Source organism: Hetaerina americana, unplaced genomic scaffold (genome assembly GCF_022747635.1).
Source record: "Hetaerina americana unplaced genomic scaffold, ioHetAmer1.1.p SCAF_3, whole genome shotgun sequence".
Taxonomy (NCBI): domain Eukaryota; kingdom Metazoa; phylum Arthropoda; class Insecta; order Odonata; family Calopterygidae; genus Hetaerina; species Hetaerina americana.
This window is the reverse complement of record NW_027286874.1, coordinates 28,484,219-28,504,737: the sequence shown is the minus strand read 5'-3', so window position 1 is coordinate 28,504,737 and position 20,519 is coordinate 28,484,219. Positions and strand designations below refer to the sequence as shown.

Below are 20,519 nucleotides of genomic sequence, written 5' to 3'. Positions count from 1 at the left end.
AGGTCAAATTTAATTGGCGATATTAACTGGAAAAATAGGAGTTTCACTCGTTGAACATGTGATTATGCCCTTATTCATCCCACTATGTCCATGCATTTAAAAAAGCTTATTTATGGAACTCCATGTTAGTGAGAAATCAGGGAGTTCTTCATCATTTATGCTATAAATGCTCAGAGAACTCTTGCATTCGATCGTGAAATAAAATCATGATGAAATATATTGGGTTCGTGTTCGGCAAGAATATACCTTTTCCTTCATTCAAATCTGATTTCCCACGCGAGGAGACTCGATTCTTAATAACCAACAAAAGTTTTAACATGTCCATGGACACAACCTGAGGTTAATTTCATCAAACACCGTTCCTGTCATATTCAGTCCTCCTCAGTCAAAGGACCAAAATTCCTCTTCAGGATTGTATTTTTTTAAAGGCTACATCGCATTAAATCAGGTTTATTCTGCCCAACACAACTATAGCCCACACATCCTTTTAGATGTAGGTTGAAATAAAGGCTACATTTACTGCGTAAATTTGAAGAAGGTCATTTATCTGTGGATGTATGTAAAAGACATACTATAGGTCCCGACTTACTGTGGTCGATCAGATAAACTACGTAAAATCACAGAGATAGATCGTCGAACGGATAGATTACAAACGTCGTTTCGGCCTCGAACCACTTGTGATCAAAATATATATGACCGCAAGCACGAAGGAGATAATTAGCATTTGTAGTGTATACATTTTGTCAACATGCTACATGCATTTATAAATAGACCCATCTTTTTAACACTTCTCCCGCATAATTTGAATGTACGTATCCTATAATAGAAAATATTGTAGCACATACGTACCTTCTTTTGTGTGATTTACTTTGTTCCAGTGCATGCTCCAACTAATATTAGTGTAGGAGTGTCATGATTGGGATTATGCATGCACGGCTGGTGATCTGACAACCACCGCCACACGCCCTTGCAGTGGCTTGCAAGGTATTATGCAGATTACGATGCATTGATGATTTATATATTCTCTGAATACTTATTTTTACTTAAATGTCTGAAAATGATGCTAAATAGTTTATTATAGGTTGGATGACGACAACGGTAGAAACATAATCCATTTCAAGGTTTAATGGAAGCCATAACCACAGCTTTATTGACATTTTTTCTCCATAAAGCATAGATAACAAGGATAGAAAACTGGGTTAGGAAATAATTTTCTCAAATAAAAATATAGCGAGATGATTACATGTCACAACTCACTTCGTGACTTGTACAGGGACATGATTTATTACAACCACCGTGGTTAATGTTATCATTGCACTACAATCAATTTTAACAAACAATAAAATTTATCAATGGAAGAGAAAATATTTTTCCATTATACTTTCGCAATAACTTTTAATATAATTTTTAATCTTATAAAAATATTAAGACAGCGGAGTACGTGAAACTGCATGGCAGGACACAAGCCCTTTGCCCGATCAACGAACAGAAACACTGTAAATACAGCAGTTGATTTTCCCACTTAACTCTTACGTCTACAAACGTCAACAAAACATACTGTTATTCCGCTTTGGCGGTAGATCATTCTTGTGCGGGCATTAACCGAAAAGTAATAGTAAAATAAGTCGTGCTAGGCGAGAAATACGAGCATGTAATGTCTTTTCACTTTATGCACATACTACTACGCGACGCCTGGCCACTCTATTCAGGTGCGTACAAAGAATAGCAGACAGCTGAATAATTTATTTGTCCGTTGCTTTATATTTAAGATTTAGGTACGTTGTCTTGTGCCTTGTGCATTTTTTCAGCATTGTGCCATGCAAAATAAGCTGCAAAATGAGGTTCTACACTCCGCGAGACTATATATTCCATTAACCAGTGATATTGCGGTTCGAGATTATGCCGATAAACAAGTCTCTGACGCCAAGTGACTGGGAGGGTGATGAAATATGATAAAAGAAACTCACATCTACAGGAGTCACATTATTGCTTAGATGACCAAACGCTGAACTTCCTGCTTCCCGATGAATTCATGGTAATTTCATCGGAGGCAACGCTTTCTGGGCTCTTATTCTAGACTCTGGGTAAGTGAAATGAGACTTAGTAGGCATTACGTAAATAAAAGCTTTCAATTGTTATCGTGGGTGGCGGTGGCTTGGAACGTGATCGGGTACGCACTAAATGGTATATCACTGGTCTTCTGCCAATATATAGTTAAATAACCTGATAAAATGCAAGAGCAGAACGGATTGCTAAAGAAAATTGAATGGTATGGTGGGCACTATTTGAAGAGATTGTGATCGGTCTATAATGCCGCGAACCCTTAACCAATGCATAATGTTTTATCCTCATCGAAAGGCTTAGCGCAAATGAACAGCAAAATGGATTTTTTTGAAACGTCCTAATGGATGGTATTCATCATGTTAACGTCGAATAAAGACAGGCGACTTCGAATTTCATGTTGACCGTCGCAATAAGTGTTGGGTGTTATAAGTAATCGTATTTGATGAAAACTATTTTACTATTGAATTAACTAGAGCATAGGAGGTGAAAATTTCAAGAAAACTAGTGACCACGCAGGTAAGTGTTTAACTTTGTTAGAGAGGGCAGACGTCATATATTTGAGTGTTATAAATTACAGTGGATGCTTGCATGAATTTAAGGTTTTAAAGTTCATTTTATCGCATTGGCGAGGAAGACGACGCAACATATCATATTTTTGTCGGTTATGCCTCTACTGTAGGGCATAAGTATTCTCAATAATGAAAAAAATTGCAGTTTGGTATGATTTTTACCAGTTATCGCCCCGGTAAACCTTTTGCTCACTCGACCACTAGTGGGTCAATAGACAGTATTGATTCAGTTCAAATAAAAAATTTGAAAACATAACATCAAAGTGAATGTATTGATATAAATGTTATTTTTTTGCTACTGAGTAGGGAAAGTTTTCACCAAAAATATCATAAACTGAAATTCTATCGATATATCACATTTCCATTTACGCTGGAATGCAATCTTTTTCTAACTAGGAAGAGACTTTGAAAACAAAACTATAAAATAAAGCTGTGTATGTGTATGTTAATTATGTGTGCCATGGCACGGACTTAGTTTGTTATAATGATTCGTATTCTCTTGCCTCGTCGTCTTAATATTTCGCTTTCCCATCGACACGAAGTTCTTTATTAGTTAGGAAGAAAACTTATGATAGGAATGTAACCAATGATACGAAGGGTGTAAAATGATTCTCCGGCACCGAAATGGCTTATTTATCATACACAGTGGATCCCGTTCGTGTTAATATTTTCCATTTTTACTGACCTCAAAACTCGGACCCTTTTCACAAAATTCTCCGGCGCTCGCATGCAAATTTTTCCGCACAGGCAAAGTGGTGAGGGCTGGGGGGTGGAGGGTGGAGGACGGGGATAGGGAGGCGGGTGGGGGTAGGAGGAGGTAGAGTGGGGGAAGGTTGCCCCGTCGTCGACGACGACTCACCCGTCGCTATGGTGGTGGTCTCCGGGAACGGCGAATCCGCCGTGGGCCCGCCGGGCGGGCCCTCCTGCGGCCGGCCCTCCGCGACCCCAGCACCGGCCACCAGCAGCAGCAGCAGCAGCGGCTGGGCCGCCGCCGCGAAGGCCGCCCCGGACACCCGCAATGCGCCTGCCCGCCTCTTCATGCTCGAAGCGCGTCAACTGCTCCACCGCGTCGTTTGCCCGCCCTCCCTCGCCCCCCGGGACCCCTCCGTCCCCCTCTCTTATCCCCTCAACCCGCCCACCCCACCCGTGACCTCCCTCCCGCCCTCCTCACTCACTCACTCACGCTCCTGCTCCCACCACCACCCGCTCGCACTGTCGAGCTGCCGCCGTCGTTGCTGGCTGATGTTGCCGCCTCTTTGTACACACACCACGACAACACAACACTCTCTCTCTCTCTCGTGAGGTCCACCAGCGGGGAGGGGGGCGGACGGAGTGCTAAAGCGGAGAGGACGAGAGGAGGAGGTGGAGTGGGGAGGGGGAGACTTAGAGGAGGGCGCGTGAAGGATTGGGCGGTGGAGAGGTTTGGGGGTGTTTCCGGATTACGGGTGAGGGGTAGGTTTTTCTCAAACTAGGAGGGTGGAATGAGGCGGATCAAGAGATGGATTTAACCCTGGGGGAAGTCCCGTTTCCCTCCTCTCTTCCTAAAGCGCCGGGTTTTCCTCCCGGATCCTATCTCCACGTCCACCACCGCGCGAACCCCCCGCTCCCTCTTCTTTCCACCTACCACTCCCCCGCGAGTCCCCCTCTCTCTATCTCTCTCTTTCTCCTCCCCTCGGCCCCTCACATGACTCGGCAGGGCTCCGGGTCCTTCCTGTCCCTCACCAACACGCACACGCGAAAGCACGCACGCGGATGGGGGCTCGCACGCTCCCTTTTATCGGGGGGCGAGAAGGGGTCGGGGTGGGTTGGGAGTGGCGGGTGGGGTCGAGCGGGAGGCCTCTTCCACCACCTCCTCCTCCTCCTGAGAGGCGTAGTCGTGTCAGGGATCCGGGGAGGGCAAAGGGTTCCGTCTCCTCTGGCGGCGGACGCAAGACTGCAAGCACCCTCGCCCTCGACGGCGGGAGCCTTCCCTTCCCGCCGCGATGGGGCCGCCCCCCGCCGCCGGACCACGCGCCGCGCTCTCGCCGAGGAAAGGGTGTCCCCCCCCCCTTCACCACCAATCCCCCAACTCTGAACCCCCCACCCCCTCAGTGCGCCGTCGCCGTAAGCCCGGAGAACTCCCTTCCCCCACTCCAGAACCACCCCCTCTCTCTATCCCTCTCATGCAACCACGCCGTGCGTCCTCCCCCCCGCCTCTCTCCACTATCTCTCCTTCCTCCCTCCACGCGATCGATAGAGAGGGGTGGGGGGTTTATGTGTGTTAGGTTGGGAGGGGTTTGGTGGGTGCATTGGTTGGGTGGTGGTCGGAGGAGGATGGTTAGGGTCGGAGGGGGTTGGTGGACGGGCATTTTTTTCTTTGTTTTTGGAGAAGGTTCGGGGAAGGGGATGGGCGTGGGAGATGGGTAGGGGGGAACCAGGAACGGGGGCTCGGGTGGAGAAGTCGCCGCCGCGGTTTCAAAGCCAGAAACGTTAATGGCACTGCGGACGGAGTGGGGGGAGGGGGGCCGGGAGGTCGCGGGGATCGGCCGAGCGGCCGGTCGCACACGCAGCTGACGGGGATGTGCAGATCGCACAACCCCCGCTCCCTGTGGTCGAGCCGTTTCGAGTGGAGGGAGAAATGGGTGCTGGTCCCGCGCCTCGGTTCAGGAGACGCTCGGGAACTCCGTCCGTTGGTTGTGCATAATGATGGCTAGTTATCGTAGTTTATAATATAAAACATTAAACATACGCATGGTTTTCTTGGACTATAACTTTTTCTCCTACCTATTCCAGACAAGTGTCGAGCTGATTACGTTATTATTCATAAATAACTGATGGCTGGTAATCAAATGGATAAAGACGTACTTTCCGGAGTATCCCGTGTTCAAACTCGAGTGGTATTAGAATGGACATGGGTGCAATCTTCTGTAAAACAGAAGTTCTTGGAAAATGTAGAATGCGCGAAAAACGGACTTTTCTCCAAATTCTGAGAATGCCAATTACACATTCTATAGGGTTAATTTCGAGGTGGAATCTAGCATGGTCAATTTTAAACCAGCTTTCAGGTTGATGAATTTGTTTTCTTGAATTGCTTAACATCGCCTTATTAATAGCGCCTGTGGTTTCTCTGAATGATCTGGCACCCGAAAATCACGCAGGTTGGGCTTAGCGGGAAGATTCCAGAGGCGTCACAGGAATCAAATCCGTGTCCTTGGGACTGTTTGGCGATCATGCACCCCCTAGATGTCGACAACCTGAGACCCGGGAGGTGACGAATACTATCCACAGTCAGGTTTCAGAGTTCCTTTGGAACACTGTCCAGTTGACAATCTTTTTAAGTCCCTTTTCGGCATATACGAGTACTAGTGGTAAAAATTACTAATAAAACTTCAACTACTATCTCGGAAAAATTGATATTTGGAATCAAGAAAACGGGAATTTAAAGCTCCTCCAAATTAACTGAGTAATAAGATACTGCAAAAGAACTTGGAGATATGTAATGGAAAGAAAAAAAATATGTTCATGTCGATTAAAGTGACATTCCTGATAGCGGAATAAAAAAAAGATATTATCTTTAAAAATGCTGATTCAGTGTTATTAAAAAAATAAATCTAGCATTTAAAAATTGAAACAAACATTTTCGATTTGAGTCCTCGGAACCAGCATAATAGTATTTTGACCAACTTGAAAAATACCTAATGCAACATTTGCTTTTTTTAGAAGAATAATAAGAATCTAATTCCAAGGTTTGTTTGCTTTTAATAATGATTTTCACTTTTGGTACCATATATTTTTCATCTCATGTAAAACAATCGTGATGGGAGAGAAACTTGATGTCCCTAGTGATCGAAATCTTAGCAACACATGATGGAGACAAGGCCGTGATAAGGGAGGGCAGCTGACGTTTTCTCTATTTATGGCACGTACAGTACTCCGAAAAAGGGTCATCAGGACGAAAAAAGACATCTCTGATACCTGGAACTGATCAGGACAACGCGCTCCGAGTCCGCGAGTTCCTGGCCAAACATCAGCCAACGCTGCCCTCCCACCCTCTAGTCCTGACGTCGCCCCAGCAGACTTATTTTTTTCCCTCGGATTAAGGTGCCCCTGAAAGGAACCCGTTTTTCGTCCGTAGAAGAGATCCAATCAGCCGTGTTGAAGACCCTGCGAGAGATCCCCGAAGACGCCTTTAGGGCGCGTACCGGCCCTGGCTGAGTCACTGGAAAAATGTGTAGAGGCCCAAAGACAGTGCTTTGAAGAATTTCAAATGTTTGTGCAGATCTGTTCAATAAATTACTTCAAAAAAGGAGTTGGATCACTTTCGGAACACACACTGTTTAAGGGAGATGCCACAATTTTGGTGTTAGGTGTAGCTGTGAGGACAATCAGGGTAATCTCTTGCACGGAAGAGGACCAAGGATACAGGAGCATTAGAACACACCTATAACCACGTAAGGAAATGACTGATATTTGGAAAAAACCTCTTCCCCTTCTCTTTGTCCATTTTAATAGTTTAACATTCAATCATCCCTTGAATTAAATTTGATTATTAATAAACACCTATTTATTGTTATTTGATTAATTATTTCCTTCATATTGATCTATAAACTAAATATTTGAGTTCTGTGAGCAAACTCTCTTGGTAAAAACCAACGGAAATATTCATTGCTGAACATCCATATTCATATTTCAGAATATCTTGAGCATATGAAAGTTTTAAACCCATATCCTCAAGGTTGAGCTTTAAGTGGGTCCACTTGGTTGAAAATGATTGGTCGACCTCTATATGTCGAGGTTTGTTCCGAAATAAACTAGCTGACTAGACGAATTATCATTGCTTGAACGATTATGGAAGGTAAACATTGTTTAAACGGCTATGATAGGCAATGAACGGGAAAACACCTCATTACAGTCACGAGAAGGAGTGGGTCATAAATTTTCTCGTTTTCAACTATTGATTTAAATAACAGACTTGATGGAACCCCCTCGAGTAAAATATTTCGGAGGTTAACTAGTCCCCCATTCGAATCTCCGTATGGGGATTAATCGAGAGAGTATATACATCAGTCACGTACGATGATCAATTTAGGATTGGCATTTGGAATGTGCGGTCACTCAGAGCATATTGGAGGCTGGGTTAAATAATGTAAAGATAGAGGGATGGGGTTAGATAAGTTGTAAGTGAAATGAAACGGTCCAATGAAGGAGAATTTTGGAGCGGTAGCTTCATGATTAAAAATACTGTAGTGAATATTATTATACAGAAGAGTGAAGCAATGAAAATGAAGAGATGTTCATAATCCAATAAAATGAAGAGCATGTTGGAGATAGAAACGAGACCTAAAAATACCATAGTGGCAATCATTTTCTTACCGACAATAGATTCTGAGCATGAAGAATCAGAGATCCGTGACGATATCGTCGTAATAATAAAATAGTATAGTTTTCCATGGATGCGGGACATAGGCGATTGAAGTTGAGGTGAAAGGTAGACCGTAAGTCATGGGAATATGGTATTGCTGGTTAATGATGAATTTAAACAAATTGAGAGAAAAACAAATAAAGAAGTATTTTTGATGTATTCAGGCTTAACTTTGTGGAAATCCATTGTCATTGAAGTAAAAAAAAACAATGCATCTTTCCACCAATTTTTTTATTATGTACGACTAGCTTCAACGCATTGGCGTCGAGGACGCCAATGCGTTGAAACTAGTCGTACCTAAAAAAATATTTAGTGGAAAGATACATTGTCTTGTGTTTTTTTTACTTCAGTGAATATAGAAGTAATTCGGAGAGGGCTTGAAGTGAAAATCCTATGCTGGGCACTAACATGAAAAATTAGAAAACTAACTAGAAATATCCTGAGGCAAGATAGCTCACTATAGACCATAAATGAAGTAAACAGAGGGGAAGAATCACCGAAGAAGGCCAAGGACGACCTACGAGAAGCGAGGAATTGCCAGGGTCAGTGCAAGGAGTTACGACGGAGTGAAGAGAGAGGCAGGGAACAGGATAACTTAGAGAGCTGCTGTATACCATTCTCCGGAATAATAATGCGAGATTATGAAACCCATATTATCATTCAGAATTGTTGTGGCTATAATTTTGAACATTGTCAAAACGTTCTTAGCAAAATATTTTACTCATAAATGAGGGTTTCCAGTTCTTGAAAACATTTTCGAATGTTTTATTTTAATATTCACCTCGAGATAGTGTACAAAATAATTAGACACTATTTTCTTAAGCTTCCAAATAGCCTTCGCTCAAGCACCAAACATTAATCTAATTCATGATTTGCAATTATGTAAGTTTCACGAAAAAGTATTAAATTGGGCCCGCTAGTTTCTCATTAAGATTAAAGAGTTTTATAATTGGTTGAATTGTTTATTTGTGAAAGTAACCCCTGAAGTCCCCTGAAAAAGAATATTCTGGTCCCTCCATATCCCAAGTGTACAAATGGCATAAATTCTAAAAATTCCTGAGTCATAAAATAATTCACAATAAGTACGGTGATTTACCAAGAAGGTAGAATACTTTCTAGCTCTCATAACAACATGTGTGCTTGGTGAATGGAGCTTCCAACTAAATCTGAATAACAACGCACATTTCTGAATTTCTGGTAAAATTTATTCGTCATAATCGCAAAAGACCTCAAGCCTTGTAGCATAAGCATAGGATCAGAATGTTATGAATATCAAGAAGATGCGTGAAATGGCACTAGCATCGGAACTCACATGATAAAAACACTTTCGAAATATCTGCGTAGGTTCTTTGAAGGAACTTGGCTTCGTAACGCAAATACGAGGCATTTTCGAAAAGTAAGGGCCGTTTACTTATTAAAAAATGTATTCATTATAAAAAGTTTTTATTCGCGGTTTTAATTTTCTACAAATCTATTTCACTATATAATCGCTGTTGACTTGTAAGCGCTTTTTGTAATGTTGAACCAGCTTATTTAATCTCTCAGCAGAGAAGTTTGCCGCCTGGGAATTGAACCAATTGACAACAGTGTTCTTGAGTTACTCGTCGTTTTCAAACCGTTGCTCACCAAGCCACTTCTTCAAGCGTAAGAAGGAGAAATATCCGCTGAGTGTAAGGTCAAGTCATCTCCGTCTTGTTCATAGCACTCCAAAAACGCTCTTCCACTCAATATTCTGTACTCTTTGTGTTGGTCGGTACCCATAGAGTTGGGCGTCCAAAAAGAGGAATTACAAGTGCATCTTGTGTAACAGTCAATTGTCGATCAAATCGTAGTCCTTGGTCCACTTGTTGAACTATTTCAATTTTCTGGATACTGGACCTACAGCTCCGATCTGCATCATGAACATTTGCGTGGCCATTTTTTAAGTCACGACACTATTTTCTACCCATCCCTTCATTCATTACGGTAGGTTCCTAAAATAGGCACAAACATTCGGGTAGCTAATGATCATTTTACACACAAAAATCGAGTCAACGCACACACTTCGCAACTGGCGGGAGTAACTATTTGTGCACATATTGTTATTTGCATTCACCGACAAGCAAACGCCTGCTGGATCAAAACAATAATATCATTTGATTTAGAAGAAATCAGTATATGGAGCTGCATACGAAAAACTTTGTTGTGACTCGCCATTATTTAAATATAATAAAACGGCATTTACTTTTCGAATATAACTCTTATTGGAGAAAACTTTGAGTGAAAGTTTTATGGAAAAGTGTTACTTCTCCTCAGTTATTCCTCGCTTTGAGTAAGCATTCGTTACTCGGAAAGCCGTCCAGAAGTCCCAGTCAAGGCGAATAATTTTTACACTCTGAAATTGTTGCATTGAAATGCACAACGCAAGGACGGTCAGAAAGCATCACAAGGTTAATGGAAAGTAAATAATTGCCGCCGATAGTACGTACGCACAACACACTTGATAAGTCCAAACCGCATGGATTTTAAGTTGACCCAAAGGGAACAAATCTAGAAATCACTACGTTGATTAACGAGAATTTTAGGGAAGCTGATTTCCGAGCAGTGTAACTCATTAAAAAAAAACTTTTTTCTTCACACAATCCGTGATTACGGTGTGGAAAGCAAAAAAAAATCATTCCGCACATTCGAAATTGAAATGTAAACTAATATTTCTGCGTAAACCGAACTTCGGGTAATAATGGAAAAAAAAGAATTAACAGTTCTGTCTCAAATGTGTGAAGCTATGAACTTGAAATTTAGAAATAGCGTTGTTGATTTTTTAATTTGATATCAGAATCAGTAATAATGTCAGCAACGAGAAAGAAATAATTACCACAATACCGAAGACGAAGAAGCAGTTACTTTAAGGCAGGGTACTTAAGAAAGATAGTTAAGGTTAGAGAAGCAACTGACAGCCCGTAGCACAAGCTTAGAAGTAAGGGAGCGCATTGTTGACACATGTTTCTGGAGGGTACTTTAGCTTTGACTTTGAGTCATGAGAAATGCATTAAAGAGAAGACTGAAAGCAATGGGGGCATGTGGGGTAACAGAAGAATGATGAATATCGAATGGGTTGGTGAAGTAACTAGTGAAGAGTTTCTTGGAATGAGGAGGGTAGAAAGAATGTTATATGAAGATGCTGGAAAGAAGACAGGATAATATTGTCGAATACGTTTTAAGACATATGGGTCTAATGAAGAGTGCTGCCGCGGGAAAAGCGATCGCTAATAGCTGCACGGGATGACCCCGGATATGAAATAAAAGGAATAAATGCGACAAACGTCAAAGAGAATATTCAGGTAGACATAAAGAGATTAGCTGATTGTAGAGCTGAACAGAGAGCAGTGCCAAACCATTCTCAGGCTTGGTGATCAGTAATGATTTCTATATTGTTCTAACGGAACTCTATATTGTTCCATTTTACTACATACTGCTTAATGCGTGCTTGTTCTATTATTTATCAAAAATAGCATAAAAAACTTGAAATGATGTTTAATTTAGTTAAGTGAAAATCAAAATAAGAAAATTAATCTCATCGTAGCATTCAAGTCATCGATAATAATGTGCAAAGGTGATGCACGAAAATAAGCTCTGGTTAATTTATAGTATTATTGAGATAACACTACTTGAAGAATCAAAGAACTTTATTCTCTAAGTTCACTTGAACCCCAGGACAAATCCGAACTTGCTACTGACACATTATTTATCTAATGCAATTCCATGTAGGGTAAGCGGTAACAAAATATATTAAATCTTCATTTCAGAAATTACAGTACGAGGACTCGTAACAGCTTATCTTCAACAGTTTATTGGTTTTAGATGAATAATTGTTAGCGTTTAAATAATATATGCTTTCTTTTCATCTGGAATAAGTAGGTACGCATTATTTATTTACTCACAAATAAATAATACTCACATTTACATCAAATTATTTATTCACTCACAAAATATTAAGTTTATAAAAAAATTATATTGAATTAATACGAGCCGTCGTGTAAAATAAAGGTAATAATAATGCATTAAGACTATTTGAAAAAAATTTAAATTGTTATTTTTAATAAAGTGTATATTTTTATCCGTGAAAGATACGGTTTTCCGGATGTCACCAAGGGTGCCGTTGTAAGAGAGAAAACTCACTAAATGTTTCACGCAGTTAGCCGCACTCCTGGGATATTTCCTAGCAGAGTGTTAATAAATAACACCAAAAAACCGAGGCGATGAATCCTTGGTTAAAGAGTTGAATATTTTATCGTGAGTGGCATACCTGTTCCGCTCAGTTTTCGAGTTAATTAGTGTTACTGGTGAATGAGAACGCCTGTAGATAGGCCGAAAATCGCGAATTCCATCACAGATTGAAGAGTTCATCAGTCTTCATTTTAATCAAAACCTCGTGTGAAAGTCATGGAATAGTGATAAATGAACAGTGATGAACTTTTACAGGCTTTTATTAATACATTGATCCCAACTGTAGCCCGAAACGTTGTCCATTGACAATGATTTAAAACTGGAAACGGTGCATAGCCTTGCAATGAATCCAATGAATGTCTATCATCCCTGATCGCGTAAACTACTCGTGGTTTTAGTAAAGAGTTGGCGTAAAAACAAACGCTGGCAAAGTAACAGCCACGGCGAATAAGTCAACACGCTCAAATGACTTGCTTATCTCCTATTCTTCTAGCTGCCAAGATAAATTTTAGACCCTAATGCTACCTGTTAAATGAGGCAAAACCGTCCGTCATCCTCCTCTCGACACACGCTAGCATCATCCATCATGGTTTGCTTGAATTACTGGTGACCCCAACGCTCATTATATCTGAAACTCAGCGGAAAATTACCAGCATTTTATTTTTTCCTGTTTGTCTAGTTACCTTTGCAGTTTGTCTTAGTCGTTGTCCGAGACTTATTTTTATTTTGCAGCATATTATTTCTTCGCAAACCGTTTTCATTTTCTGCTACATATAAATAATTAAATAAGAAAATAAACGTTAATTTTGCGGTGACGATTAACAAAGCAACAGGACAGTCTATTTTTAGCATAATAGTCCCGTACCTTGCTGGAATATAATTGTACGGTAATCAAGCAGTGAAGTGTTTATTTAGAAAAGTAGAAAGTTTCATTTTTTATCATGTGGTCATATAACGACTCAAAGTATCGGTCAGTGTATTACCACCTGTTCTCTTCTCCGTCTCTTCTCCGCACCTCTCCGCAACCATGCCACCGCCCACGCTGCAAATGCTGCCATCTTCTCAAACCCACCATCACCCCTTACTATCAAATCCCAACCCAAAAGATATCCTGCTGCCACCTGCACTTCAAAAAAACATTATATAACGCCTCTTATAGTGGGTCGCGGTTGTCCAAGGGGTAGAGCGTTGGACTCTTGACCGAAGGGTCCCGGGTTCGATTTCCGGGCAAGGCACTCTTAGTACCTGCAGCTCCACCCAAGCTATGTAGTTTTTCGGGTGCCATGTCTTCCTGGGAAACCATAACCGGCACAGGGAAAGGAACTGGCCCCACTTCCCTGATGTGTGAATTTCACTCGCCGTCGGGCTTAGTACTGGGTTAACTCCGCCATCACCTACCAAACCGACCTTCGGGCTGTTTACTGTGTTTGTTTTTTTTAACGCCTCTCATGTAACTTCTGCCCTGCCTGCTACGTGGGTGAATGCACCACCCCCATTTTCCTCCGCATTAAAACCACCGCTACTCCACTCCACTAAATGTACAATCTTTCTTAATTATCACATCCCTACCCACACAGCTTCCCACGAACAATATTTTAATGAATGCTTCTCTGTTTCGATGATTGAAACCCTTCCCACATCCGCAAGTAGTATAGAGGTGAGAACCCGCGAGATGGCGCATATCTGGGTGCTCCAGTCATTTAAACCTCCCGGGATGAACTCAGCCCTCTGAATCCAACCAATACCGCCAATACATCCCCTCCCATCCCTTATTCATTTCCCATTCGTCCCTTACCTCTCATCCCCTCACCCCCCCACACATATCCTCTCCGCTCTCCCCCCGAGAACGGCAATCTGATGATGACGGCCGTGTCGTCGAAACGTCAAAACTACATATGTGGGCTTCCTTCCTTTGTGTTTCTATGTTTAAGTGTTTTCATCAATGTGCGAGAAAGCACCAACGAATAAAAATACAGAGAAACACCCACAAATGAAACTCACACGTATTCCGCATTTTCAGTGGCCGAATAACCTTCCTCTGGGGAAAGAAGGAAATCAGTTTTTAGCAGCAATATGCCCACTGCTCCTTATTTTTCATCCCTATCTTTTCTATAACCCGAGAAATATTTCGTATTTCACGGTTTCTTTAGATAATCAGCACTCAGTTCCTATAGTTATATCAGCATCTGCACTTCAAGTGAGTGATGTAATTCAGCTACCTTATTTTTTTAACTACGGCAGTTAACTACTATTACGGAAATCATCTCGTTATCGTTTTTCGAGACATTAATTTTATTATTCCTTCGTGAGTCAAAGCCCAAGGCAAAATTATTGAATTTCTCCAATCATAAGGTATAACTAAAGTTTGCAAATAGATACTTGACTATTCGCATAGACGATCAATAAGTATCTTGCTCCCTTACTCAAACATTTTACTGAATATAGCTTCTAAGCCAGCAGGTCTCACAAACTTAGCAATTCTTACTGCTGTTACAATCTCCTTTTTAACTTGTAGAAACTTCTCAAGGATCGTTCGACCGTCATTTGGCTCTCATATATATTCCACGTTATTATTATACAAATCATCAGAATACTCTCTTCGACAATCTCTTTGTCCGCATACATCCAACACATCACAACCACTCTTATTCTTTGTTACATTCATCCCTTTCCCTTCTCCTTGATATGCACTTTCCGTCCATTTCCAAAGCAGATTAATATTGCTTTTAACCCTTCCACTGGACTATGATCTTGTGGTGTAAGTATTTGCGAGTTTCGTTGATCCACAGAGCTGTACTGGCTGGGTCAACGATGATTGCTCAGGGTAGGGTCAAACCTCGTCAGGTCGAAGGGCAGGGACCAGCCGAAAGGCAGTCCGCACAGTGTCTGTCTCACAATGAGGTGACTGCAAAAGTGTCTGACCCCAATGTTGCAATGGCATCAAGTTAAAAGCAGTATTGAGGAAGGCAACGGGAAACTACCTCAATTATCATTTCCAGAATAATAGTTGGGGAGAATAATGACGTAATCAAAAGAGATATTAGCAAGGAAAATAGAATCGATGACGGGCACATGAAGTAAAGAAAGGATTAGCAAAGACTTAAGTATGAAGCGTTGTGTTTTATCGATGTGTGGCCTGGTCTTAGAGGCAAGAGGATGGACGTAAATTGGAAGCTTTTGATATGTGGGTAAGGAACGGAGGCAATGAGCTACAAAGGTGGGAAGGTAAACGCCAAGGTTTTAAATTGGGTGGGCTAAGAGAGGAAGTCATTGGAAGAAATCCGAGAATGGTAGAGAAAGTGGTTAGAGGATATATTGATAGATAGTAGGATTGAAGGCCGTGAAAGAAACGAGAATATTGAGTATGCGAGGTAGATTCAGGTGTACGGTAGGTTTTTATGGCAGTATAAAGGCAGTCAGCAATTATGAAAAAATGAGGGAATAAATAATGTAAAGAAAAGATAAGGGAAGCTCTCGAAATACTTCTGGTAAATAGTCGTTCGACACCACCGAAAATCTACCTTTAAATACGTGATTTCCCCCAAATTATACCACATTTTTCTGCTACTTCTTCCATTCGAATAATTTCCTCACTTAATGCCATGAACCATTTTGCATTCGTTCCTTTTTTCTCTGGAAACATCATATGTTAGCCTTCGCAAATCCCCACCTTTAGCTGGATCCATCCTGCTATATTCATTTTTCTTCCCTCTCTCAGGAACTTTCCCTTCTTGATTCATGGGCATCAATTTTTACATCCCGACTATACATTTTCCACTTACTCTCTCAGCGCATTCAATTCCATTCAAAATTTCCCATACATCCCTCACGCCTCCGTTTTCGAAATGCCTACTCTTCCATTCTCCCTGATTCGAATTCAGCTTAACCTCAATCACCACTTCATGCTATATTCTAAACGCGTGCCATTCCAGCCTTTCAAACTTTTACTTCGAAGCCATTATGAAAATAAAAACTGAACCCAAAATAAAAACGAACACCCTAAATCCGAACAAAAATTTTTTTAAAAAAAAGCACACAAAAAGCGTAGATTTCCCATTTGATTTTCAGAAGTGGTATATATAATATTTAAGTCCTCAATTAGATTCGGAGAGATAATCCGGATTTTAATTGGCGAAGAGAGAGTTAAGTTTGGAATCCAGCCATACTATAAATAAATCGATATTTGGGCAATTATCTGGAGTCAACCCCAGAAATCCTTAATGGGAAACCATTGTTAGCATTTACAGGAAAGAGGCCACTTGTCTTCTTTCCATCAAAAAACAGGAAATACTCAATACTTGGCATTTTATATTTTTGCTCTCCAACGGTAGAACACAATCCTAGATATTATACCTCTTCCTCAGCTATTTATTCGCTGCTTACGAACAAAGGGAAAGGCTGTCGTACGCGCGGACAACAGAAAAAATTTGATTGTTCGTGCAACCAAAGTGGTGCTTATCATTGTCATTTTTATGCTGGAGAATAGGGTAAATGATTACTTAGGGTATGATTAATTTGCGTCCAGAAAGGCACGCATGGTAATGATAATGCGTGCCTCTCTGAATCCAAATTAGTCACATTTCAGCAGTAATCAGGTCACAAATAGAGAGCAACTAGAATGCAATCAGCGTGTATTTGTCTGTTTCTTTGATTTCGGGAAAACGATCGATAGAGTATATTAGGCTTCACTTAGTTAGACAGCCAATCAGTTACAACCATTGCTGAGCGCATAAAAATGTCTGTGTGATATGTATGGGATTTCAATAAATGTGATCAAGACAAATTGCATGCGGTTTTTGAGAAATATAAAAGTTAAACTAAATATTAAAATGGTCGTTAAGTATTAATTATAAATTAGAGCAAGTAGTAAAGTTTACCAATCTAGGAAAGGTTTTCACCCAAATTGGTCAAAGTATAAGGGATACAAGAAGAATTGCATTTGGCGAAGGAGCGCTCTTAAGTAATGATGGCGGGGACGATGTGTTAGGATATTAAAAAATTTTCGTCAAAACTTTGTTATGGAGGGTGGTTTTGTAGGGGTGAAAACATGACGTATTCGCTTAAGAAAGGTGATAGACATAGATTTCAGGCTTTTTAAAGGTGAGTGTGAAGAAGGATAGAAAACTTCAAATCAATATGAAGGAAAAAAACAAGAAAGTGCTAGGCATGGTGGGTGAGAATATGGGATTTGTTGGGAGAAATCCAAAGGAGGCTGGAATGATGGATTAAGAGCATTTTGATTGGCAATGGAGATGTTGAAGACTGTGATAGAGGGCAGATGCTTGCATATTTGACGGAATGAAGGAAGGAAGGATGAGGAATTGAAAAGAAGTTTATTGTAGTGTCGGATGTCAGGCTGTGTCTTGTTGGGAGATGAAATAACTGTATCGTTCTATAGTCTGTCCATCCAAATCCTACCTTAATCGGGTGCATACAAAATACGCATGTGTACTGTAGCTATTGCCAATATCAAAACGCATGCAGAAAAATTACAGCTGGCTCATTAATCGGTCGAGGTTAGGCCTTCACCAAGGAGTACTGTCTAATGAAACTTTTTTTTTCGTGCATTGGATAAGGGAAGTGATAGTTACTGCCGTCGAGACTCCAAATTATCTTCTATCAAATCAATGATTTTTCTCACTGGTGTCACAAATCTGTCAGTCACCGCCGAAGGTTCCAAAGAAACTCTGGTAATAGGAGGGTTTTGGACGTGGTCGCATTCCCGCTTTTAATACCAAAAGTAAGTTGTCAGTTTTGAGAGAATCCTCGGTACGATTTGCAAAAGAGAATTTATTTAATTATTTTGTTAGGGTTTCAGCAACAATAGCATATCAAAGAGCATTGTGCATAAATATACCCTATAATTCGGTCAAACGAACTCACTTTTCCGGTGTTAACCATCGATTGCAAGTAAATAATTTTCTTTCCAAAGGGAATGGAACATAATTCTCATTTGCTCGCAGCGAGGGGAAACTTCAAAATTCTATGTGAGCCACCTGAAGATTAACACTTTATGATGAGGAATTAATAAAGAGCGTATGTGGCTGTTATGGCAAACTTCATTTGATAATTTTCTAAAATACTGACGTTGGTGTCACTATTTAATCGTAAATTATTGCGTCATTAACGTCAGCGCCGGGCAAGAGATATTGACAATCGATATGCTCGGCGAGAGAACCCTCTGCGTCGGTGGCACTGGATTGGTTCGAGCCGCTTCGGCAGCGTGGGTAGGCAATGGAACAAATGAAAGAAGGACACCATTTTCAATGCGGTCAGTGCACAGGCAAGTCCAATATGAGAAAAAATGGGAGGGATAATGAGATGGGAAGGCTAATCGAAAACTTCAATGTTAATTAGGAGTCAACCCAACCACCTGTCTCATATGGCTTGCGTTTTTGTTTTCAATTGAGAATACTACTCGAAATACTAGAGTTAAGCATGGGGAAAAATTAAATGGAACATCAGCACGTATTTACTTATGTAAGTTTGTAATGAGGGAAAAAATTACGCTTTATTTACTCGGCGTTGAAAACTCGGGGCTAACCCGTTTACTGAGTGCGATTTTGGTTACGAGAATTTTAGATTTTTCGTCAAACGAAAAGTCATAAATTTCACCAGTAAAATTTCGTTTCCTATTTATAGAAATGAAATTTACATGTCTCTGTGCCCTGCTAAATACAGTGGAAAGCGTAGGAGTTTAAATTATATAAATGGATCGTGATGGGACTATACTATTATTAGGTTAGGGGTTAGGTGGCAGAATGGACTATCTAGTTTCTATCTCACCCCAATAAAGAAGTTTTATTATTATTCTTCTTGAGTTCCAAAAGTTAACACGTAGTGGCGTAAGCGCAGCAGAAAGCGTAACCGCTCTGCTTTTGACTGCATGTGGTTTCCATTCGTAACCAGCATATCAAGTAGTAATGGCGCAGTACAAAAACCATGTTAAGCACCAAGTAACGAATCTATGAAGCTCAGTCTCGGAAAGTTCAACTCCGGGACAAACTGAATACAATATTTATGTGCCATAAACGTGCGTGAAGAAGCTACGAATAGTGTAACACTATAGTTAATTTAATTTTTATGTAAAAGTATTAGGATTAGGGATAAATTGTTTTATAACTTTATGTACATGCCTGATAACTTATTTAAGCTTACTTATTTTAATATGCCCTCAGATGTTCATTATAACCAGGAAATAATTGATAAATCAAGAATAAACAAGGATAAGATCATCATGGATGGCCATATTCCGAAGGAAAGGTTTATCAATTAATATCTCGTTTATGAATCTAATATTTTGGAACGAATTAGTCTCAGATCTCCCAACGAATATGAATATAGACCCTTCCATACTAGATTTCATTTGGTACACGATCTTTGCAGTGAATTCCAAATCACATTCTTCGACGGTATTATGCAGCACATATCCGTAGGTATGTGTACTTGTTCTGTGTGATAATAAATTTGGTCGATTTATAAGAGACGCCATTTTCTGAATGAAGTATCAACTGCACATTTAATAGAATTTCGCGTACTGCCCAACCACACATAAAGTGATCATTTACTTCATTGTCAAAACAAGTAATGAAAATAAATGTAAAAAAGGTTTATGAGACTACAGTCATTTACATAAGCTGAAATAGGACCGAATGTAATTCAATTTACCCTTATTCCAAATTGAGATTAATCGCTAAGGACTTAACACTCGACCGTTTTTCTTGGAAATATAGAAATCCGAAAATGAAGACGAAACACTTACCTGTGAAGATGCATTTGCCAAATGATTTACTCGTGTCCTTCTCTTCTGATTCACATTCAAAACATTCAAATTCTGAACAATGTTGATCTTTTGCATCGCAATATTCAGATATTTCAACTCCAGAATCTTCTACAAATGACTAATACATTTATGCATTGAAAAACGCTCTTACCCATGTAAAAAGAATACAAATACCAAATGAACGCGATAGCTTTCTCTCGCTAAAAGATGAGAGAATTCCCCTGCTACGACTACGAAACGCACAATGACACCAAACCTGACCTAAATATAATATGGCATCGAAGCCTGGGTGGTGAAAATGAATCTTTATTGGGTGGAACTTGTAATATTTTTTTTCTTTTCTTCTTCAATGAAAGATAAGTTCCAAAGTGAAGTGTGAAATAGTGCGTTCCGTTCACAATAGCACTCCTGAAAATTCAAAGTTTATTTTTTTATTTTTAAGAGTTTGCCCTCATTATTTGAAGCGTATTGGAAGATTAAAAACTAAAATAATGAA

The 20,519-nt window shown here is 40.4% G+C and overlaps 1 protein-coding gene across 3 annotated transcripts in view; it reads right to left on the bottom strand.

Moving 5' to 3' along the window:
* Positions 1 to 3,711, bottom strand: part of jus (julius seizure) — a 422,348-nt gene extending 418,637 nt beyond the window's left edge. For all 3 annotated transcript variants that reach the window (XM_071588239.1, XM_071588240.1, XM_071588241.1), the window contains exon 1: positions 3,493 to 3,711. In XM_071588239.1, coding sequence (XP_071444340.1) covers positions 3,493 to 3,673 — 181 coding nt within the window. In that variant the 5' untranslated portion in view covers positions 3,674 to 3,711. The remainder of the gene's footprint in view (positions 1 to 3,492) is intronic.
* Between the last annotated feature and the right edge of the window lie 16,808 nt (positions 3,712 to 20,519).